The sequence below is a fragment of the Drosophila rhopaloa genome, unplaced genomic scaffold (assembly GCF_018152115.1).
Source record: "Drosophila rhopaloa isolate 14029-0021.01 unplaced genomic scaffold, ASM1815211v1 contig_2, whole genome shotgun sequence".
NCBI classification, from domain to species: domain Eukaryota; kingdom Metazoa; phylum Arthropoda; class Insecta; order Diptera; family Drosophilidae; genus Drosophila; species Drosophila rhopaloa.
In genome coordinates this window covers 22,043,238-22,067,782 of record NW_025335083.1, presented here as the reverse complement: position 1 = coordinate 22,067,782, position 24,545 = coordinate 22,043,238, and the positions used below count along the sequence as shown (strand labels likewise).

At 37.9% G+C, this 24,545-nt stretch overlaps 2 protein-coding genes across 7 annotated transcripts; both read right to left on the bottom strand.

Annotated features, from left to right (window-relative positions):
* Positions 1 to 337: 337 nt before the first annotated feature.
* Positions 338 to 3,175, bottom strand: LOC108040305 (cytokine receptor-like). The gene is made up of 3 exons (XM_017117729.2): positions 3,147 to 3,175; positions 1,011 to 1,307; positions 338 to 953 (listed from the first exon to the last, which is right to left on the bottom strand). Exons 1-3 carry the CDS (start codon positions 3,173 to 3,175, stop codon positions 338 to 340), a joined length of 942 nt encoding a protein of 313 aa, XP_016973218.2.
* LOC108040348 (polypeptide N-acetylgalactosaminyltransferase 5) lies at positions 2,975 to 24,357 on the bottom strand. Of its 6 annotated transcripts, XM_044459605.1 has the most exons (11): positions 24,196 to 24,356; positions 23,705 to 23,726; positions 8,595 to 9,344; positions 8,019 to 8,365; positions 7,795 to 7,961; positions 7,318 to 7,636; positions 7,078 to 7,255; positions 6,641 to 6,821; positions 3,895 to 4,034; positions 3,600 to 3,833; positions 2,975 to 3,532 (listed from the first exon to the last, which is right to left on the bottom strand). In XM_044459605.1, the coding sequence occupies exons 3-11, from the start codon at positions 8,772 to 8,774 to the stop codon at positions 3,386 to 3,388; spliced, it is 1,893 nt and encodes a 630-aa protein (XP_044315540.1). In that variant the 5' UTR covers positions 8,775 to 9,344; positions 23,705 to 23,726; positions 24,196 to 24,356; the 3' UTR covers positions 2,975 to 3,385. The 6 variants fall into 6 exon arrangements, with proteins under 6 accessions (XP_044315540.1, XP_044315539.1, XP_044315543.1 ...); XM_044459604.1 differs by lacking the exon at positions 6,641 to 6,821 and adding an exon at positions 5,140 to 5,320 and having other exon boundaries at positions 23,705 to 24,357; XM_044459608.1 differs by lacking the exon at positions 23,705 to 23,726.
* Between the last annotated feature and the right edge of the window lie 188 nt (positions 24,358 to 24,545).

The following is a 24,545-nucleotide window of genomic DNA, read 5'->3' as shown; positions in this document are numbered from 1 at the left end:
ATTGACTATAAGATCCCCCAAATTTTAGTTTCCCGAAATATCACTACTGATTGTAAAATTATTTGCTCTTCAAATTCATCACGTCTTAATTTCGCCCCGATTTCTAGGGCGCATCTAAAATTTTATATTTATTGTGATGTTGTTCAAAGCTCACAACCTCTGATTTAGTTTTTATGCTCACGTTAGGGGAGGTAATTGAGAGAAAAAATCTGACATTTCTGCGGTTCTTACACCGATAAAACTGATTGTTTCCATTTCAACTAAGCAATTATTTGGCGGAACGCTGCCAGAAAGAGATAGTAATGGTGATGGTAGCATACGGAGAGGAGGACCAAAGCTAGGCAAAGTCAAGAGTTTTCACTCCTAATTCTTTCATCACTATAGGATCGAATATGGGAGGCAAGCTGATCTCGATTTCGGCCATACTTTTCCATTTACAATAGAAGACCATTATAATGATATAGATGATCAAGAAGCCCAAGTAGAAACTCAATCGAGGGACATAAGTGTTTTCGGGAAACCCTGGTCCGATCCACTGAACTCCTCCGCCGGAGTTGTCATTGTATCGCGCTCCCACTCCCTTATTTAATTGAGCCATAGACTCGTCCCACTGGAACTCAAGCTGTGATTTTTCCAGCATGTGAAAATTCACTGGATTGTGGTCGTCACAGAGTTGGGAGTTGTTTCTTAAGGCAGTGCACCAGTAGACAGTGTAGCCGAGCAGCTCCTTTTCGTCTTGTGGTGCTTTCCAGGACATTTTGTTGGTTTTGTGGTGGTAGCTCAGGTTCTGCGGACGACGACGAGTAGAGTTCATCAAAATCGGCACCTGTAAGACAGAGCTTTTAGTCGAGCGACCCCAGGAGCTCTGCCTCCTAATGTGAACAGTGGCCGCCTTCGTGGGATCCCAATCGTAGAAAATCGCAGTGTTGTAGCCAACAATCAGAGCATTTTTTCTGTAAGTCCAAGGGTAAATAAAGCAACCAAATTTAATATGAAACTTAACCATATACCCCACATCCGCGTGCACGCTGTGTGCCAAGTTTGACCCGCTGAACTGCAGTTCGCCCTGCTGCTGCCAGAAAATTTGAAGCTTTCCTTCCATCGGGTCGTGGTAGAAACCGTTGGACAGTACCTCCGGCGGGTCATCGGTCACTTTGGCCTTCCTCAGGATCTTGAGAGTGAAATGACCAGTCGCCCATGGCGAATTGCAACTGAAGTGCACAACACCGTCCTCTGCGGGTTGGTTCTCTCTGTAGCCGATGGTAAACTCGCCGAATGGCTCCGTTTCCAACGTACGATCCTCCAGCCTAAGTTGCAAATGTCTATTGGAGTCATTGCATGAACAGAACACAATAAACGTGTCTCCACCATGGACATCTTTTGGAATGGTATATATAGATGGAATATTTAATGCACAACAACCGGACACCAAAGTCACTAGAATACACGTCCGCCAGATCATGTTGAACGAAAGTAATTGTTTTGCGTATATAAATCTTCCTCGTTTTAGTGCTTCTTATCATCACTTAATTTTAATTTAATCGGTACCGGAAGTAAATAGACCATTAATTTCAAAGTCAAAATTTTAGGCAAAGTACAATTAGAGATTGCTATGCCGCCCGAATAAATCAATGTTTCCTTTAGATTTTCTTTTAATTTTGTCATCTTTTTTATTTATAAAATTTAAAAAGTCTCTAAACAAACAAAAATAATAATTAAATGAAAAATTCATTAAAAAAATGTTGGCTTACAAAGTTTCATGTTATCATTCTATTATTTGTGTTTTGAGAGATGTTACAATTGAGAAACGGGAAACCTATATTTAGCTAAATATATAAATCAACAATTTAAATCGGATAGGCAGCTATAATGTTATATTGTAGGCCATATATAGCAGTTACACAACATACATAAACACTAGTTATAGGATTGTTTTGGGGAAAGGGTCTTGGCCTGCCTGTGTTTGTTGCTTGATTGGATTCGTTTTCCTGTTTTTGCTATTTTAAATGTTAATTAAAAATTGCACCGTCACCAGTTAAAAATAGTTGCTATTTTCCATATGTATATATCGTTTCTCTATAACTATGGGTTCTCGTTATCATCGTTTTTAAAAATAAATTTAGCTAAAAAGTTTTACTTGGCCTGTGTCTCTGTGTCATATCAGTTTGCTGCTGTCAGGGGTCTGTGGAATTTCGTTCATAGTCAGGTTATGCTTCATTCTTTTGATTGAAATTCATTTCGAAATATTTACACAATAGCTGAGAGAGTAAGTTTTTCGATTTTGAGCAATATTTTGTCGAGAGCTATTGTTGATGTTATGCAAAACTTTGACTAAATCTAAATTTAATTTAGAACTTAACGTTTAACCTAGAACTAAATGCAATTTATAGTACAGTTTTGCTTGCTTTGCATATATGTGTATATCATATAGGTACTACATAAATATTTTATTTAAATGTATATTTTTAATAGCTACATTAATCGTATGTACATTGTTTTTTTTATTTCTTTTTTGAATGTAGTTTATAAATATTTTTACACTGTATTTATGATATGCGTGCAATTTTTACTTTTTTTATTTTTTCCATTGTATAATGATTATGGTTTAGAAGCATTTTCGTGTAGTTTCCTTTTGTGATATGAAGAGCGCGTTATTTTGGTACAAAGCAACAGATTCTCAGATATTTTTATAGCCTAAAGTTTGGGGGGTGCGCGAAAGGAACAACCCATAAAAGTGACTTAAAGTTTAAATACGGAAACAAGAGCGAACCGTTGAATTTCTCAACTACAATTCTAGCTAGGAATGTCGTGTGCTTGGGGCTTCCGGTGAGGAGAGATAAGAACCTTCTTCATCATTGTAGTATTTAAGCTATATTATGGTTTGCTATGACACACTTGTGGCAATTACTTGGCCTGCATTTGCTTGGGTTCAATTTATATACTTTTTAAATTATATTCTGCGAAGCACAAAACGTCAGTTAAATGCCAATTTATTGGTACTTGGTCGAAGCTAATGTAAATATACATTACAATTACATATACCTAGATAAATCGTAGAACTGCCTGCCTGCCTATATAAACACAAATACATGCATATCATGTAAACAGATAAATCTAAATTTTAGTACTGACTCTCACGCACTCACACACGCGCATCAAGATTTTGGGAAGACATCCTGCCGCCGAAGGAATTCTCCGGCCGCAAACACATTCACGCACACAGAGAGAGATATTTGCATGGAGAGAACTTAGATCCGAACGAACTTAGGCTACGTAATCGTCAAAAATAAGAGCCAGCAAGGATTAAACATAAATTGGAAGTTCTCAGTATAGTTAGTAGGATCCGTTGAGTTTAGTTGTTGTCGGGTGTCCTTGTGACATCCAGCTAGTGAGCCTGCCACTTGAACTTGGACTCCATCAGCCACTGTTGCCCCTTTCCGTAGCTGCAGGGACGCAGCAGCGGCGTGTTGGCATCGTCCCGCGTCGCGCGCTGTAAGCACTGACCCGTATTCGTGTGGCGTATCCACTTCTCCTGTAAAGTAATTTAATGGTTCAAAATCATATTCAGGCTTCAAGGCTTTCACTGGTTTTGTACTCACCTCCGCATCGTAGACCCACTCCTGATTGCCGCCCATGTTGTGGCATCGCACCATGTTGACGGGGCCATTGGAGCTGGATGCGTCCAGGCACAGATCGTCGGACATGATCTGCTGGCGCTTGGTGTAGGCGAACACCTGGTTTCCACCCAGGCCGTGGCAATAGCTGATGCCCACCTTCTCGTTGTACTTCCTGCCCATCGTGTCCAGGCAGGTTTCCGTTTCCGCATTGCGGATCTGTTGGTGCAACAAACATGAGTTAAAGGTAACCCCATTTCAAATAAAGTTTTCAACTCACCTCTCCAAGATAGTAGTAATCCAGGGGCATTAAGCTCTCGGGATAAACGTTCTCCAAATACCAGCGGAAACTCTTGCACTTGAGGCGATCACGCAGAGCTTTGCGATCGCTTACATCGCCAGCCGAAGCTTTGCGAGCTCCTAAAGTTATTTGGCGAATCGAAATAAATAGTAAACAAAATAATACATAGGTTAATAGGACATTCGGAAATATCAACTTAAAACATCTATGCTGGCGAGTGTTTTGTGTATTAAATTCTAGGTGTATGTGTTTGTTAGAAAGGCAAGTTAAAAATGCTTTGGTGATCAAATATAATTACAAAAAAACGGGTGCGTCTATTTAGTTGTAACATCAAAAGCATGCAAATACCGAAACACGAATGCAGCCCAACAGTTACAAGCGTAAATTGCATTAATTGTAAAAGCAGTGCCAATTATGTTATTTTACAAGAGACATAAAAACACATATTATGGAATACGCAGTTTGGTGTTTTAATAAATAAAAGCTAAAACAAAAATCCATTACCAATTTAAAACATTAGCTTTGAGATTCATTAGTTGCCGTTAGCTATAAAATATAAGTACTGGGACATAACAAATAAGTTTTTGATAGCCACTCCCACTAAATTTAAATATCTTTAAACCTTCTCGTGATTTTTCCTCTCCAAAATTATAAATTATTTTGGGGGTGGTGGAAAATGGGCACGCAATAGGGGACAAAGACAAAAGGCATTAGGTGTGTTTTTATAGGGGGTGGTTAAAAAACAAGACCAGAACGGAACTGAAAAATGGCACAAAAACAACACAGAGAGAAATAAATGGGAATCGGGAACCAATAAAACAAAAAACTTTTTGCAAATCAAAGATAAAAGGTGAAGAAAGAAAAGTATTTCGTGGTTGGATTCAATTGATTGATCGGTGGGTTGCTATATTTTTTTTTTTATTGTGGATTGGATTTTTGGTCACGGCCATGCCATAAATCATAAATATTGATATAAATATTTATTATGTGTGTATATAGACATTGCATAATGCAGGGCGTGCTGCTTGCTCGGGATAAATATTTTAGTTATGTATGCAGAGATATATACGGAACAAAACACTATTTAAGAGACAGACAATAGAAATTAGAGAGTGGAGAAAGAACGTGAGAATGAGAGAGAAAGTGGAGGAGCATTCTGTTGTTTGTTTTGTTGGTTTTGGTATTTTAATTTTTTGATTTTTTGTTTGTTTGTAGTTTGTTAACCTGGATAAAAACTGTAGTAGAACTCTTTCCAGTCGTCCAGCCAAACCTCGACCAGACGAGCATTATTGTGATTGACAATCTCCGTGGTGCCGCCGGGGAAGGTGTAAGGCGTAGATTTGCGAAACACGTGACCCACGCGGGAGCAGGGCGCGATCTCGAGCACGCCCCCGCACATCCACACCTGGATTCGCGCGGTTTCAGATTGGTTTTTGCATAATTCGTATCGCGTTTTCATTGGGGAGTTATGTGTGTGGTTGTTATTTTGACAATCGAGCAGTACAATCGAGCATTTGGTGGTCAAGGAGTGGACGAGAAAGATATACACAAATATATATAATATATAGAAAGCTGTTGTTATAGAGCAGTTTTGGCCAAGCCTAGCTTGCTGTCCTTCCACAGCCCTAAAACCAGCAATATCTAAACGAGTTGGGACCAACAGGGGACGTGGCTTTTAATTTAAGCAATATCCAGATGAGAAAAAGCGGCCCCTAAAAGTCGATATTTATTTGAGGGATTGTAAGCACTTTGTATGAGGGAAAGTAATTTCTTTTTCGACTTCTTATAAACATATATTTTTTTTTTGTTAAATTTACATTTTTAAGGAGAAGCGAGTTGGAATAAAAAATATGGTTATCATTTTTGTTTGCATTTTCAATTAAGTACCAACCGTCTGAAAAGTGCTTATCAAACCACACCCAACCCTCAGGCAACCAGAACACAAAAAAATTCAACAAAAGATTAATATTAGTTACAACTTAAGATAATAAACTAAAGAATAAAATTAATTACCAATTGGTCAGATACTTAAACATAATTAATAAGCAACAAGTTAAGTTTATGTAAGTTATGTTTAGCTTAGGGTTTCAACTCAGTTTTACAGGATAACTGGATACGTTAATACCTATGCGTATAAAGTATTTAACTTTGGTGTTTAGTATTGGGAACATGATATTATTTCTTATTTAGCTGAGCTTGATTTTAATGAGCGGTCATGAGAGAGAGCACGAGCATGAGCATAAGGAGAACTGAGAAACTGAGAAGAATTTAATGAACATCGAGAAGAATTTCATTAAGAGAAATTATAAAAGGAAACATACTAATTAGGATATGCCAGTGCGGTTATAAGAAAGAAAGTTGATGTGTTCTTTCATCGATTGGGGAGCTCTCTGAGCTACATGAAATATTTAGGGATAGCTAGTTAATTATAAATAGTTTTTCGGGTAAGTATATAGTTAGGAGGTTACACAAAATCATTAGTTTTATGCTCAAAAAACATATCAGCTTGATTTAATGTTGTGTGTTAGTGTTTTAGTGGGGGACCTTTTTTCGAAAAGTGTGTGTTTCTCTGTCTGTTAGCGTTTTAAAGCCAATTACAAATAGAAAACGATTAATTCTTAAAGTTAGGAGTTAGATGCACGCAATTTAAAATCGACTTGTGATTGGAATGTTATTTGACTGTTTAATTTGTTGATTGTTTGGTGGTTGTTGTTGTTTTGCGAACCTGTGCTCATCGAATAATAGAAATCACGCCACTCGTCCAGCCAAACTTCGGCCACTCGGGCCGCATTGTGCAGCACAATTTTGGCCACGCCGCCGGGGAAGGTGTACGGCGATTTGTCACGGAACACGTGACCCACGTGGGAGCAGGGTATTATTTCTAAAATGCCTCCGCACTGCCAAATCTGCGGGTATCATCGATGATTGCGTTTGTTGTAATGGTTTGTGTTTGTGAGTAGAAATAAATTTGTTTCGTTCTTTTAGGTAAAATTTAAGGACTTAAAATAAATGTTTCAATAAAAAAACAAAAGCAAATCTTAGATTTATGCAAGGTCTGAATTTGTTCTGCGGCTTGGCTTGGCAGCTAAGGAAAAAAAGTTTAAACGAAACAAAAGAGAAAACGAGAAAAGCTATCTGCAAGATGTTTTGATATTGCCTTACTCGGAACGACATTTCCAGATTCTCGCCGCCCCAGATATCCATGCCCTCGTCGTAGGAACCAATCTCATAGAAGTAATCCTTATCGATGGAGAACAGACCACCAGCCATCGTCGGAGTTCGCAATGGAGCAGTTCTATCGTTATTCCTGCGCGCCATTTCCCGCGATGGCACTCGGTACCTAAAAAAGGATTAAAGAGGTATTAAAGGAAGATTGCTCTAACGAGAAAACTCTTCGCTCACCATCTAAAGTTTAGCTTCCAGTTGAAACCACCCCACGTGGAATCCGAGGCCGTGATGTACTCGAATGACTCGTCGGAAATCACATCAATGATGGGGCACACAACCGTTCGACGATTCTGCACAATCCGCGCCAGCAGAGGCTCCAGCCAACCCTCCGTGCACTCACAATGGGCATCCAGGAAGGTGATGACCTCACCACTCACATGCTCGGCTCCCAGGAGACGTGCCCGAATCAGTCCGGAACGTTTCTCTGTGCGCAGTACGAACGTCTTGACCGGCAGCTTGGCCACATACTCCTCCAGCTGTTTGCCCAGGAAGTCTATAAAATGAGGTAAGACAGAAATAAAATAACTTATCAAGTAATGAACCTCTGAAAAGAAAGATATAATCTACAAAAGCGAAGAATTCTGCATTGCTTTCCAGCTATTTCTAAACTTTTAACAGATTTTAAGAACCTATTGAATACCACCAACTTACCCCTTTCGCTGGCATCGTCCACGAGGATGATTTCTTTGAGAAGGGCACGCGGCGACCGATTAATAACACTCCAGACTGTTCGCAGCAGGGTCGTCCAAGCTTCGTTATGGAAAACTATCACAATGGATGTGGTGGGCAGCTTAGAGGCATAGTGCTTGCGGCGGCAACTTGAAAGGGGATAAAGTGAAAACCAGTTTAACCATGGCAAAGGATTAAGCACTCACCCTTCGTGTCGCACATCCGTGAGTGAGCGATTCAGCGAGATCATGTCACTGGCCAACAGATTAAACTGGTTCTCCTTGAACTTCTCCTTCATGAGATCCTTCATGTCGGCGGGTATTTTCACCGGCTTGCCCATCTCGCCCGGTTTACCCTTGGCCTCCTGAACGGAGGGCGCCAGGAACCACTTCTTTAGCACCACGCTGGGATAGGTCATGGAAATGCCGCCCGGCGCAAAGCCCTGTCCCATAATGAGAGCTCCGCCCGAATCACCGTCCAGGGATTTCTCCGTATTGATCTCATTGTCATCTACCAACTGATTGTCATCCACCAAGCGTTCGGCATTGGGTAGCTATAAGAGAATTGCACGTAAATGATTATCCACAACAAATCTAATTTAGAATTTAATAATTAAATGTTTCATAATAGTTATATTTTTTATTTTTCAATATGAATTAACTGGCTGCCAACAAAGCACTTTAATTTGCACTTATAGTTATCGTTATGAACCGTTTCATGTAGATCAAATGGTTCGGTGGAAGACAATATTTGCTGATATGATAGATAAACATAAAGCTTACCTCCACGTCGTACTCCCCGGATCGCTTGCATCGCCATCCATCCTTGCCGATGCAATCCGAATAGCGGGCGATGAGGACGAAGTCGAAGATCACCCAGACGAGTGAGGTGAGCAGGACGATCCGGCAGGTATTGGAGCGCATGCGCCCGCGCATTTTGCGTGTGAAGGTCGAGAAAGTCATGATTGTTTTAATCTCTGTTAACTATCGTTTGGTTGCTAGGAGGCTATAGTCGTCGGTTGACTGTGGATTTTGGCGATTCGGGAAAATATTTTGTTGATGTGGAACTGATGTCTTGAATTATTGCGGGGCGATCATGTTGGGACCCTGTTCTTTTCTATGTAGACGATATGTTGCTGTGGGTTGCCTTATGTGTTTAAAACGTTTATGATGCCGTATTGTGATTGGTTATTTATCAATCGTTATCAGACTTTTATCGCTCCCTCAAGCGTGAAATGTTATTAATTTTGTTGTAGTTGTTGTTGTTGTTGTTGGCACATATGGGAGCTCCTCTCGTCTCGTCTCCCTCTCTCTAGCTGTCTGTCTATGTGTCTCCCTTGCACTCTCGCTCATGCTAGCCTTCGGTTTGACCTTTGACTCCGGTTTAGAGTTCCTATTGCCGTATCCTCTCAGTCCATGGAGACGATTTCCAGGTCCAGTATCGCCTCGGAAAACTCATTCCCGGACCACTTTCAATATTTCTCTATCAGCTTCCTCCGCCTTTGAAAAATGAAGACCTTCGTTATTACTAGACTGCAAAGAAAGAAAAAAAAGAAAACAATAAACACCATGATAAATCACTTTGATATAATGAATAAATGAGGGGTAGAAAAAATGAAAGTTATGATTTCATATCGCTGCCGTGATTTATTTTTATACGCTAATAGTCAAATAAGCGCTTTTGTTAGCAAATATATATACAGATAATTGAACTCAATTTATTTTAGCGGTGTGTATTCATTTCGTTTGTTATTTTCTGAACCATTTATTTCTAATTGGGTTAAGCGCATGTGTTCGCGATTGGGATCGTTATAAATAATTAATTATGAGATAATATTAATTTGAGTTATCTCTCAATGTTAGTGAGGTAATATTTCTTTTAAGATTGCGATGTAGGTAAGCCTCAAAATAATTCGTGTTAAATGGCGTGTATTTAGCAAAATGCTAATAATTGCATGTTAATTGCCGTAAATGCAAGTTAATTTAAATGTAAAATAAGAAAGATTTATCTACCATATTAAAAATAGGATGAGGAATTCATTGAAAAACATTGTAGAAGTTGACGAAAAGTTTTGTATTTTTCTCGTACCAACTGTTTGTGGCGAAGATTCACTCACAATTTATTTCTTTGTTTATAAAAGAGGAAGTCAATTCAAAATAAAATTCTTGCAGGAAATGAAATAAGAACTGAAGTAAGCACTTAAACTAATTTCATATTTATTGATTATTTGATTTCCGATGCTAAAACATTACAAACATTTTGCATGCAGATTGCGAAACCTCTGCAGCGATAAATCGCATCAAAGCTTAACTTTCAATACCTTTTTTCCGGCTTGAATCTCTGTTTTTTCGGTGGATCCCGCGGAATCTCCAGCGCTTTGCACACCAAATGCCAAAGGCAAGAAGCAGCAAAAAAAAGACGAGAAAAAATACAGTTTTTTCTTTCTCCAAATGCCGTTTTGGCCGAAAATTCCATTGACAAAGGTCATAGTCGCAGACAAAAACAACGTCAAGACAGGCAGCATCAGCTTCAACAACAGCAACAACTCACAAGCCAAACAAGCTGTCAGAGGGAGAGGAAAGACGGCTAGAGTGACAGAGATGGTGAACGAGTACTAGCCAAAAGCGCAACAACTCTTAACGGTATTTCGCCGGGGCTTTTCTGGCTCAAACCATACCCTTTCATTGGGTATAACTAATTTTGACCAAAAAAAAAAGTGATAATTTCTTCTCTTATAAATTGCATTAATAAGTTTATTTTAAATCCCCTCAACATTTCTAAAAACTAAAATTTAAATGAAAACTGAAATGCCTAATTGTTAGCACGAAACAATATTTAAATAAACAATGTATAACAGTTTTTTTAAAATATTCAAATAGAGTGCCCAAACAAAGTATAAGATTATATAAATTTTATATTTTATTAAAGAAATAATATACCTAACATTAAATATTCCTGTCGAAATAGCTGCCATATTCCTATTTTGACCGTGGAAACATGTTTTAAAATGTTGTCGAGCACAAGCAAGTAAAAAGAATAAAAATTTGATTATAACGTCAAGAGTCATCCTCGATAAGAGTATATTAAGTTTCGGATGTTCGATACATTTCAGTTTTTGCATCCTCCGTTTTTTTGCACACATAACGTGCCTTTGAATCATTCATAAGGCATGCGACGTCAACCTCGTTGAGCGGCAAACTAGACAAGACTACGGGTCTGGGAGTTGGTAGTAGTTGGTCGTTGGTAGTCGGAAAAACCAGTTTTTCCCACCATCTGACATCACGTTACGTGGAGCACACGCAGGCCACCACCACTTCGAAGGGCTGCCTCGGGGGCAGATGCAGATGCAGATGGAGAATGAGAAGTGGGTGGTTTGGGGTTGGGTGGCGGAAAGAGCACCACTCTGCTTAAATATGCAGTTGCATGTGCAAGACCCCAAAAGAGGCTAACTTCTGTGGCGCTCACTGGAGAGCCCTTTCAGCCATGTCAAGCCATCAATAATACATTTAATAACAAGAACATGTGAAATATGAATTCCAGTTTTTTTAATTAACCCACGTTTACTTAGCTGGGTTCTGGAAAAAGCTAAATTAAAGCCTACGCACGAAAAAAAAACCAAAGAGTGCATTAAAATTAATGAATAATTCAAAGTTGATAAACTTTCAGTATCCTGAAAATAACTCAATATTTGATAAAAGAACAGTCAACCGAACTACCACAATTTATGAGTTTGTTTAAAAGCTGACCTAAAAAAAAGTTAGGATAGCTATTACATCATGCCAGGCTATAAAAAACCTTCTTTACATGGCTGTCAAAAGGAATTTCACTTCAATTCGGTTTGTGTTTGTCGTATTTAAATTAATCAAATTGAGACCGCTCTGTTTCACGGTTGTTTGTGCTGCTGCCATTCATTTGCATGCATATTCCACTATAGACAATTCAATTACAATTATGTCAAATGAATACATTTTACAATTTCTGAGTTCTGCTTGAAAAGAGCATAATTGGTCTGGTAAAATGTTGAAATTCAATTATCCCCACATATGTAGCATTGGAATCGAAATGGGTAAAGGGGGTATGTATGATGGTTGGGAGGACGGTGGAAGTCACGCTTTGTGAACTGCTAATTGACAGGTAATCAGTTTAACTGCTGAAAACAGCAACGAAAGCAAACAAAAATTTGGGGGAAGGAGGTGGCAAAAAACAAGAGTGGAATTCCATAAAGAATTAATCACTTTTACAGCACTTCACCGCAATCTATGCTTAAGAAGTAATTGGATTATTATCTAATAACCATATTTATTACATCTACATTATAACTTAATTATAATGCCATTCAAAGCAATTGAAACTACAAGAGGCTGACAAATAGTTAGCAACACCAACAACCGCATATAGGCAAATGTGAACAACAGACTCACAGTGTTTTCTAACTTTGTTATACATGCAACACAATAATGAATAATTAAACATTCTGGACTATTAGTTTCAAAAAAACTTTGTATACATAACATTAGAACAACTAATATAGGGATTTCGGTTTGGCATGTATTGGTATTGTAATTGAATTTGTTTTTAATATGAAAATATACTTGGTTGATTGGTTTAATTAAATTCTAAAAAGTACAAAGATGTTTGGTGTACATTTTCCACCATTTAAAAAGTTTTGTACGTCACTTTATAAAATTAAAAAAAAACAATAAACTTTTTTTACTGAGTGAGAATCGCAGTGTTTATTGAAGTTGTACAGTTCTCAAGAGTAATTTGGTGGCAACTCTTGACTCACTGTTCAGTCGCAGTGTCGACAGCAATTGATGATTTATGTGTACGACAATCGAGTTCAATTGTTGCCGGCTTGTGTGATTTCAGAGTTTCTTTCTGGGATTTTGAGATAATAAGTATTGAATTGTTGTCAGTTTGTTCGCCCTGTTAGTTAAAGTTTTGCAGTTTCTGTACTGCACTGCGCCATCCACAATTTTTTTCTTAATTTAATTTTCCAGGATTTTAATTAAAATAGAAAAGCGCGGCGCGCTCAGCAGTGCGCAAAAATTCGCTGCACGTAACATTGAAAAACTGTCAAACTGCCATAAATTGAAATATTCCTGGGCATCCCTCTCCGTTTTTTCTTGGCCCCCGGCCTCTATCTTGGGCGGGGCCACAAAGCGGAAGCTAGCATTTTTTACAAGGGCCAAAAGAGTGGGTGGCCTTTGGGTTCAGGATGGCGCCCGCTGAAAGCTTTTCAAGCTGCGCTGTTTATTGCCACTGATAAGGCGGTTGGGGGCGCCAAAGGGGCGGGGCAGGCCATCTATGTACAGTAGTGGCTCGAAAATTTCAAAACTTTTCGCTTTCAGGCGTTTCTAATTTGCCAAAACTTTTCATTTTATATAGCCGAGCTTTAGTAACCGAGTTATAACTTTGCAAAATATATTCTAAACAAGGAAAAGACCCAGTATTATATTAACGGAAAACTCAAGTTCTTTTAATTTTTTTCATATTTTATATTATAAATTTTTGGTGTCCTTTTTTATTTAAATAACTATTTGGATAGTCATTGAAAAAAACCTTTTCAAAATAAGAAACTTAACTTAACAAGCGTTAAATAAGGTTTGAAATCCTGCATCGCAAAAATAAGGGTTTTTTGTTTTATTCATAAGAATCGAAGGTTAAGAACAAATGAGCTGGCATCATCCGTCACGATATAATACTTTGTATACAATAGTTCTGGGAAGTTCAGGGAAAAAAAGTAAATATTCAGGATTTAAAAAAGTGACTTATTGACTTCTTAAGTAGGGTTGTCTAACCTTTATTTATTATGCAAAAATGTAATATTTGTCCAATTTATTGGCAAGCACTGTAGACGAGCTTGTAAGCGTGTTTCAACTGCACTTGGGCCCGAAAACACTTAGCACGCTTGTTGAGTGTGTGGCGCGCACTTAAAAAAGCGCACTGCAATTAATTTGATGAAAATCTGTGTCAGCTCTTACAAGAAGTTCTCAAACACGAGGCGGAAGCGATGTGAAGCGGAGATAGCTGCATAATGTTAACAGATCGAAACTGTTTGAAAGTGACGTGTGTACATCCAAACACAATATATTATTTAGCACTCGGGAAAATCTGTGCATGATGGCACTCAATTCATAGTAATTTATTAATGAATCGGCGGCTGCGTTGGCGAAGGTCACGTCCCGGTGGTGACAAAAAACAATCAAAGGCAGCAGCAAAGCCAATAAACGAGGGCAACAACTATTGTGACAACGCTTACAAAATGAAATTGTAACACAAAATGCAATTAAGAGTGAAAAAAACAGCAAACGAAACACTAACAGGAAAATAAAAACAAAAAGGCGCACAGTGAAAACAATTTGGAAAACGTAGGCAATTAAATGCAATTAATGAAATTGTACAATTAAGAGAGTAGTTTGCTGACCCGCTGGTGACCATTTGACGCCAGACTGGTTTTACACATTTGCATACAGTCGAACATGGAAGCAATTTTTGATTTGTTCACACAGTCATTTAAAATTTAGGAAATCTAAACAGAATAGGGATACAGTATAAACTTTTTTTTTTACAAATTTAAACAAACAATGTACGAGACTAACACTTTTTATATTAATTCCTTTCTTTTGAGTGCACATTTAAGTCAGTTGAGTCAAATTAGTTATACACTAATAAACTAAACTCTATTAAAAATAAATAGCTATCTCAATTAATTTTCAAGAAACCTAGTAAAATTTGCCTGCAACATGTCTGAACATAATATGTTGACTAATAGGCAGACATTAAACGCTACTACTTGACTTCCAGGCATTATTTTGCATACCCCAAAACAGGTTCCACACATAAATTCATCATCTCAATGGCCTGGCATGTTACCCATGTATAAATCACCCGACTTTAAGTTGGGCAAAGAAAATATTTTGTATAATTAAGTACACTCGTTTGGCGCACACTTCAACAACAAGTCGCGCCAAACAGAAATAAAAAATTACACATAAACTTCAACAGTATCTGTTCTTTTTTTTGGGGGTAATACTGGTTGTAGGCGTCTGGGGGCCCTGCACTCGGCACTTTAATGATCTGTGGCTGACTGCCAGAATTCGGGAGTTCTGGAAAGTCTGGAACTCTGGCTGCCTGATGTGAAAGGCGCGTAATTTATATTGCACACAAATAAAATTTATTTCGGTTTCATGTTGGCATGCAGAGGAGAAGCGGTAAACCCAGGGAATGATACAAATTAGCGCTATAAATACGCCCCACACAAACACAGGTTCCACAATCCACAGACCGCTCGGCTTCTGAAGTCATAAAAACAAATGCGATGCCAAGTCCGTCCGGCAGGTTAATGAACTAAGACGTCGACGTCGACGATGATGACGATGACAACGCCTCGCAATTTCAGCTAATAAAATGCTAATTTTCTCCTCCAGTTGGTGTTTTTTTAAAACACATTTGGACTTCCCTAAGTGAAAACATTTGTTTCCTTTTTTAAGTTCTTATAGTTCTTATAAATATAAGATAGCTTATTACGAGCAAGACAGCATTTTATAAATATTAATTCTACTGTATGATAATTTTAAGGAATAACTAAACACTTTACTCGTTTCAAGTAAGGGAAGCTCCACTGTTTAGCAAACTTGACTGCTGATAAAATCCAGGTGTGCTGATATGGGAATACCAATTAAAAAAGTATTCTCTGGGGAACGTTAGTGACTAAATGAAAGACAACAGGTATTTGCGGGATTTGACATACTTATTTAAATTCAAATATTAATCGCAGCTGCTTAAATAAATTGTTTGTTTGCAGTTGTCAAGTGGCCCATATGTAGTGTTTGTTGCCTGTATAAAAATTAAATTTAACTCAGGCAAACCAACAAGAAAGTACAGAGTTAAACAAATTAACCAAATACATTTTAATAACACAAAAGTAATTCATTTGATTGCCCTTTGGTAGGCATCAATCACCATAAATGGACAAAGCCATAAAAATTGCTTTGAAGATGAGTTTTTCCCGCCGACCAAAGAGAAAATAAATGACATCGAATTAAATAGGAATTTTCGAGAGGAAAACCGAGAAAATAAGAGGGAAAACCTGTCGCTAAACAAAGAGAAATGTGTCGAAATACGAAAATTGACAACTGAATAATGTATCTGGATATGGGGACATTATCATCATCATTATCATTTGCAACCACATCAGCGGTTCCAGGCTCATAAAGCGGATTTTTGCGCTAATTTTTCTGTCTTTTCCTCTCTTGGAATCTTTGTGGCTCAAGAAACAAAAAAAAAGAGATTTCATGACTCGCATTTTAATTAAAAGTAAATAGAAAGAGATGAAAGTGGGCAATAGAGAAGGACAAAGAATCGGGGCTTAATGTTTGGCATGTGTACACAGAAAAAATTCTGTTGCGCTCTGATTTAATATCAAAATTTGTAGTAAATCTTTGTCATAGCATTTTAATCTATTGAAATTAAGATTTTTATCTTGGTCCAATATTTAAATGAACAATACATGGATGTGATGTATAAAAAAATGTTCTGTGTATCGAAAAGAAAGGAAAGTAAAATAAGAAAAAAGAATTTAGCTGTGTTAAATGTAGCAGAAGAGGATAAGTAAGAGGCGGGGGCGTTTAGAAAGCAGAAATATGCTAAGCGACCCAGCGTTTGCATAGCAATTGCTCATTTACAGTACTCGAGTTCTTTTTCTGGAACGTTTTTTATTTAAAACAAACTTTGCATTTTTTTTGTTATACCACTTCCATGCAATTTGTAAAACTTTGCACGAAAACAAGGCTAGCAAAAAAAACCTGCGCATGAAGGGAGACAAATAAGTGGAACAAACGAAAAGTTTTTCGAGGTTTGACATTTGGCACAATGGTAATTCTATTTAGACCATCATTGGGTGGGCTTTAACTCGCACCCGGAAAACCTCCCGTTTACGTTGGACCCGCATCATTAATTTGCTGTTGTTTTGCTTTGTTTCTGCCTCTAATTATGCCCAGCAGCTTCGTTTATGCGATTAGGCCAATTATGCATTGAGAAAGGTAGACTTAATTAAATGGGAATATAATTACTGTTTAGAAAATTTGAAAATTCGGGTGTTTTGTTCAAACAAAATTGTTTTGGCTGCATTGTAAGCTAATTTTAAATGGATTAAAACCCATTTAAGCAGAAATTGTTCAGAAAAGTATACCAATTTGCAGTGCAGTAAGCTGAAATAAAAAAAAAGCTCAATTATAAAATTCTCAATAATTGCATTTCTACAAAGTGTGAACCAAATGAATACTTGGACTAGCACAATTCAACTACATTTCAATTTAAACTTCGCAAATCCAATTCAATCGTTAAACTAGTTTACAAAATTAAATCAAAGCAGGTCAGTGAGTTTTCGAATAAAAAAAACCCCCCAGCCACCCATTCTTATCACAAAAACCAATCACGCATGAACGCACTCGGGAGAAAGAGATGAGCCGGGCGGGGGGCGAAAATGGAAGGCGTGGACGTGATTCTACTGTTGTGCGGTTTTTCGAGCCATCGGCACACCCTACTGTCCCCTCTTTCGCTTTGGCAGAATACTTCCTTCCCATTCACACACAGGCCAATCTCTCTTTGTACCATTAAAATGTTATTTCCTTATTATTGCCTTGACTTAATCGTCTTCCTTGCCAGCAGCCTGAATCCCTCCTCCCCTTCCTCCCACTCTTTTTTTCCTTACTGTCCCACTTTTATCGCACTCTCTTCTCGACTTACACGTATAGGGGACAATTGTGCCCCCAAAGCAGCATATATAAACATTTGGGGTGAAAATAATAATATCATTTTTATGTTTTTATTTTATGTTATAGTTATACAATATTTGAGTTAAATTTATTAATTTATTGCCCCTTATATTGTTATAAAGATACATCTATTTGTTACACTATAAATTTGAAAGACAGGTTTGTCTTCACCTTAGAACACACCTTTGTGGTTTGAATTTAACAACTTGATTTTCAAACGATAAAGATGGGTAGCAATATAAATTATTTATAAAAAGGTGAAAATATAACAAACTCGAAATACGATATACTTTCCTTTTTTCAAAAAGCATCTTAAGTGCTATCACTTTGACCACAGCTGTATGAACATATGAGTGAATGACGGACTTTATTCCCCATTTCCATTCGGCTCCTCGTTTTCATGTGATGCGTGTCCATGACAATGGAATACAAATTTCTATGGCATACATTTGCTTATTTCTGCTCTCTTGAATTTTTTTTTTGAGGCGAGCTTACACAACCTCATAATCTTGAAGCGGGCGCCGCCACAACAAACTAATGCAAAGTGCTAGCCCCACAACACTATGCCAAAGAATTTCTGAGTCATCGTTGCGCATTGTTATTATAATGGGGCAACATCTGCAGATGTGAATTTGTATTCAGACACGGGTTTTAAATTTTATTTATAAAGAAAATATTAAACAATATATGTTGAGAAATACAACTTGGTAACTATAGAACATTTGAATATTTACCACTATCAAGTATGACAGATATTTGGAATTCATCAAGCTCAAAGCGTTTGGTTTCAACTTTTTTCGGGTATGGGAAAAAAGGAGAAGAGAACATTGCCAAACGACTACGAAAGTTTCTAAACAAATGTCCGCAAATAATAAAGTTTATTTGGCAAGTATTTACCCAACAATATATTGTGGGCCAAAGAATGAAGAGACAAATTTAATACTATAAATGAAGCTTATAAATGTGAACGTTTTTTCATGAATACAAGTTAAAACCAAGTTGGTAAGTATTTAATTCCCTTAAGAAATGGTCGGATTAAAAGGTTTAGTTTCGGTAAAAGCTTTTCTGTACATTATTTATTCTTAAAGATATACCAAGTTTCTGGTTTCGAATTTAAATTTATTTTTATTGCAAATCGGTCGTGCTTTCTGCATAAATTAAGTTGTGTGATTCACAATTTGGCAAATGCCTTTTCTTATGGCATTGTTTCATCATTGTATGATGTTACGACTGGCAGTCAGCTTATCTGTTTTGCAACTGGCATTGGGTTCCAACCCAAATTGATTGGAAATAAAACACAGAGGGAGGGCATGTGCCATTGAACTAATTAAAACACCTTGCATAACAGTTCGGTTGTAACTAACCGGGTGACATAGTAATTAGCCAGATGGAGGGGCAATCATACTTAAGAAGACTTTGGTTTCGGGGACACGTGAATTGAAAAATATCAAATTTGGAAGTGCAACATTATGTTAGGTAAATGTTTTTTCAATGTTGAGTGTGCTCCGCTATCGCTTTTCGTAGTCTGCGAGTGCCTCAGATAACAGAACATTCTTTCCGGCTACTTTTCATGCACTAATAGTTGATTAGAATTTATGGGGCCACCATCCAACAAACCCATCTGGGCACCAGCCACCCACACGCCCACGATTTGCATTGCACCCAGCGGAGCTGCGTTGCCAACCTTGGTAAATATGCTGTGCTGGCTGCTACGTTTTGGACCTTTGTTGTTGATGCAGCTATTGTTGCCAGCTAGGGTTTGGTTAATCAGCGTTGACAACTTGGCTTTTTTCTGGACCAATCTGGTTACTCCCAAGGTTTGAAATGCGTTAACCGATCATTTTTTGCGGCCAACCACAAATCAGTTTACTTTTCATCACAGAGACATTGGTTTTTGGGAAATATATGTATGTTTCACTATTTAAAAATTTTGTTTTATTAATTTTAAATTTATACTAAGGAAAGAAAAACAGAAAAAATGTTTGACAGAATTATTATGAAAATCTCTAAAACCCATTTTTTACCAGATTGTATAAGATATTAAAAGAAGAGCTGTAATTTAGGGGCACCCGAGTTTTTCTCGGATCATTCTCAATTGTAATACAACTTAAGAATTATAACTTTAATTATAACTATCAACGTCATCACTAGAGAATGAACCACTTATTTGGAGAAAATAGAAACTGGACAATTTTTATTAGCCACCGTTGTTTTAATTTAGCATTACTGGCGGTGCTGCTTGGCTGGTTGGCGCGCTCCAGTACGATTCGCTTTGGTTTGTTGAGGTTTGGGTGTGGGTCCGGGTTTCGGTTGGGCTTTGTCAAGTTCGACCCTGGGGGCATGGCTCATAAATTTGCCGCTGCTATTGCAATATGAAATATATGCAACATAATTGAATTGCGCCTGTGTAGGTGCAGTGTGCGGCGTACTGTTAATTTTTAATTTATGCTCATAAATAATCAAGGCATTTTCATTAGACAACAATTTGCAGAGAATGAAAAAGGCAACTGATGGGGAAAAAATGCAAAATCCTGAGCGCTTGTGAAACAAAAATTGTAAAGAAATGGGGGAAACAAATGAGGGAGGTAAAAGTGTATAAAGTATTGTATTCTATAGTTTTATAAACAGTTTTGATGTCTTTTTACAATACAAGCTGGTGTCGGTTGGTTTCGACATACATTTTAAGCTCATAACCATGAATTTTTCCTCGTTTTTTAAGACAAGAAAAAATGGGGTAAAGTGCAGAGAAATTCTTGAACGAATTCCTCATTGCTCTGACTACAAAGTGAAGCACTAAAAATGTTATTTATACTTTTTAAAAGGAGTAAGACATAAAAAGCTGAGATAACGAAAAGAATTTCTTTTCAACCGCCGGGCTTATAAACATGTTTAGCCTGCTTAAATTCTAAAAATAGAAATAAAAGTGCTACATTTGCGGAATAGAATCTGTTTGTGGTGTTAAATGCCGCGTAATCATTTTCTGATGCCCATAAGAGCGCAACTAAAAAGCGTTGAAAAACGCGAAAAAGCGAGGGAGTCAGGTGGAGTGCGAAAGCTGTGCAAATATACATGGTAGTAGCTACGTCAGCTGCGCTTTAATGTCATTGTGCGGGTCTCTATCTGTGTATCTGGTGACATTCGAAACAGCAGCTCCGAAAAACGAGAAAGAAAAACAAAAGAAATAAGGCCAATGATGCTTGTAATTGTAGCTCCAGTTGGCACGGCTCCACTCTTGTTGGTTTTGCAACTGCTGTGTTTTTAAACCATTTTTGCCCCTTCGCCAGCGTTTTGACTGTTTTTGGCCATGGCGGCCAATTGCAATTTCAAGGCTGCAACTCCGGCTCGAGCACTCCATCTTCTTCACCATCACATCGCATCGTATCGCATCGCCCACATGCGCAAACAAGTCTTAAAAACTCATTAACGTTTAATAATGTGAAAAGTGATGCCGTTGGCTGAACACTGGCCACTGTCACCACCAGTTTGCGTTACAGAGAAAAATATTGGTTAATTGTAAATGCTAATATTAACCAATATGATTTATACATTCCTTTTTATAGTCGTCAAACGCTTATTAAAACTAGTCTCTTTAATGGAACGAAACATGGCATACTAAAAAATAGAAGATCATGATTATCTTTTTGTTTTTTGCTGTGCATTGAATGTTTACTGCCCCCAGTGCACACTTGCTGCACTCAATCAAGCTCAAAACCCGAAGAGGGTTGATTTGGGAGGTTGGCGGTTGGCAAGGGGCTAAAACCCGGGATGAGTTGTCTTCATTTTGCCATGAGTGGCAGCAGGCAACTGCAACAGGCCACCAATAAAAAGATGACAACGGCAATAGCATCATTTTTGCTCTTCTGCCAGCTCGCTTTTGGTCGAGAAAGTGTCCAAAGAAAAAAATAATCTGAAAGTTAGCTAATAGACTTCGGGCATACTCTGAAGTCGACGATAAAGGCATTTGGAATATGCTAGGAAATACGAAAAATATATAATCAAATCATTGCGATTCTAAGATCGATTTATTAATTGCAATTAATTAATTAATTAATTAATTATATAAACTATAAAGATCCATTTAAGGTAGCTCTTTTCTGTTCAACGTTAGCGAAGTGAACTACTTTTTAAAACGGATGTAAGGATCCACCAGCTGCTCGACATTAAAGTGCATAGTTTTCTCCACATCACAGAAACTAAAATGAAAGGAGATACCATAATCTAAACTTAAATTTTAAGTTGCCGGTAATTTCCTTTGTAGAAAACTAAGGCGGAAAATCGTTTCAAAAAAAAGGGGTTTCAATTAACAACTTCACAACGTAGACTGTTCTTTAACCCAGATCTCTTACCTATAAATAAAACTTGAGCACAGAGACATTCCATCGAAAACTCGATCATGAGCAGGAAACTGTGTTTAAGAACACATTTTGTCATCTCATCTGTGGGCAACTTTATCACTTCTTGCTGCCACATAAAAACGCAACAAAAAACCGCATGACAGTGCTTTAAAAAAGACCACGCTTCATCCTAGACAATTACGATAGAGTAAAACCCGCTTTACTACGGGGAAATCTTTTCTTGTGTACAGCATCGCACTTGCTTCCCCTCTTTCATCAGGCAGCTTCTTCTTTATACGCTGCCAGCCATAACTGTAGTTGCAGGTGTGTAGGTAAATGTAGTTGTTGTAGTTTCGTTGTTTGCTCGGGGGAATTTACGGAGCGTTGATGGCTTTCTCCTCTAAGACTCGATTTTATAGAGGATAGAGATGGCAAGGGGAAGAGGAGTGGATAACGTTGCTACATTGCGATGAGGAGGTGGTGAACAAGAGCACGGGGAGATGATCTCTAGGCCATTAAGAGTGGCCAGCAAAAAGTTTTCGTTTATTGGTGGCATGGGCCAGTTTTATAGCTTCATTTGCACACAACAACTGCTGCAGAGGCCGAGGTCAGGTTGGTACACACATAAGATAGGGGGCAGGTGGGCGAACGGTGGGCGTGGCTCATTAGCAGGGTGCAAGGTGGATCGCTATTCCTCAAGCGGAACGGTAGCCAAATGCTTTCAGGGTATTCTAAGGTTATCGAAAGTTTTAAATCAAAGCAAAGATTTGAACAGAAGTTAGCGGAATTTCGAATAAAAATTTTAATCATTTCAAAACATAATTGTTTCTAGATAAGGCTTCCCCTGAGTAATACTTTGAAGAATTCGGCCGAAAAAGCACCCACTTACGTTTTGGGTAATCAGTATAAATTTTATGAACCGCTGCTTCAGCGAAATCTTTCCCACAATCAGTACTTCGTTTTGTGGTTTCTCCCAAATGAAAAATCACGACCCGTTGGGTCACTATCATCATAACAGTGCGGCCGATAAGTACGTGGCCCATTGTCATTAGCTGTGGGCATTAATTGCACGTGGAAAACGGCGACCTTAATGTATTCGGTTCCACAATGCGGCTGATAAAAAGAAATGCATTTGCAATGCCCAGATAGGCGGAGAAGAAACGAAAAAAAACATGAAAAACATATAGTTTAGAGCCCCGACTAGGAGATATCCGCTAATCACTGCCAGCTTTTGTTGAAAAAATATGTATCCTAGTGGTAAATTTTATAAAAACAAAAGTATAAAAACAACGATATTAGTAAATTTTACAAAAGCATGGAAGACAAATTTTAAAATTCCTGGTTTTAGGTTCTTTAATTCCCGGTTCTTATAAGATGGTTGACCACTAACATCTATTACTTTTTTCTTTCTTTTTAAGCGATCGTCACAACTTTGTTCAATTACCAATTATATTTAGCTAGTATTAGAATATCATTTGGCTTACAGTAAGATTAAGTGAAAATATCATCGGTAAAATATTTTTTCTGAAAATTTGCAAATACTTTTGTGACAATTCAATATACCCATTTTACTTTTGAAGACCAGGTATTAACCAGGAAAACTGCATTTAGCCAGAAAAACGAGAAGACAAATCTTCAGCGGATTTTATTTACACGAACCGGTTTAATTGGCTCGACCTCCAATCAGAATCAAGTTCACCAACGCAGCGGCATTAAGAGTCCCAATAAGTAAGTGCATGGGGAAAGACAAAATGAAAAGTTTGGTTGGAAATCGCTTACCGAAAGGGAAAATATCTGGAAGCTGCAGGATGTAAGGATAAAACAGCAACAAAAACGATGCAGGATTAACGCCAGTTTTTTTTTGAGAGTATGTATATGTGGCGAATTAAAGTGACCAACAAAAACAGACACACACACGGCCGCTCACTAACTAACACACACACTTGTACGCACCGAGAGAAAGAGAGAGATAGAAAGAGCAAGGGGAGATTCGGGAATTGAACACGTTTGCCGCTACTCCGATTTCGATTCCGGCGGAGGGCGTAGTACCGCCCCTAAATTATGGGCGACCCGGTTTATTTACACGTCCGAATTACTTATATATGTATACGTATGTATTTTAGACCGCGCCTGCTGCACTTTCTACTACACCTACAACTCTCTGTTGCGTACGCGCTTGTGTGTACGTGTGTGTGTGCGTATCAATTGCACACGTATGCATCTGTTTGACTGTGTGGGTGAATTTATTTTGTTTGGTGGGATTTTTTTACCCGAAAATTTGTAATCACACTTGCACTGCACAAGCACTGTTAATTTTCTTTGATTAATAATTAATTCTTGCGCGACGCGACATATCCTCGTAGCAAAAAAATGTACGAAGAAGAGAGCGAGCGGGTTGCTTAAATAGATTTTTCAGGTTTCAGAGCGACCAGCTGTGGGGCACAAAAAAATGCCATTGTCAAAGAGGCCATGCTAAATAATGTTATCGATAGTATCGTTGTTCCTTAAGTTAAAAACTTTAAATTTATTATGTTATGTTCATTTCCAATTGTACATTTTTCCCTACTTATAAAAATAAGCCACTATTTTACATTCAGCACCCCAAAATTACATGTGTTGT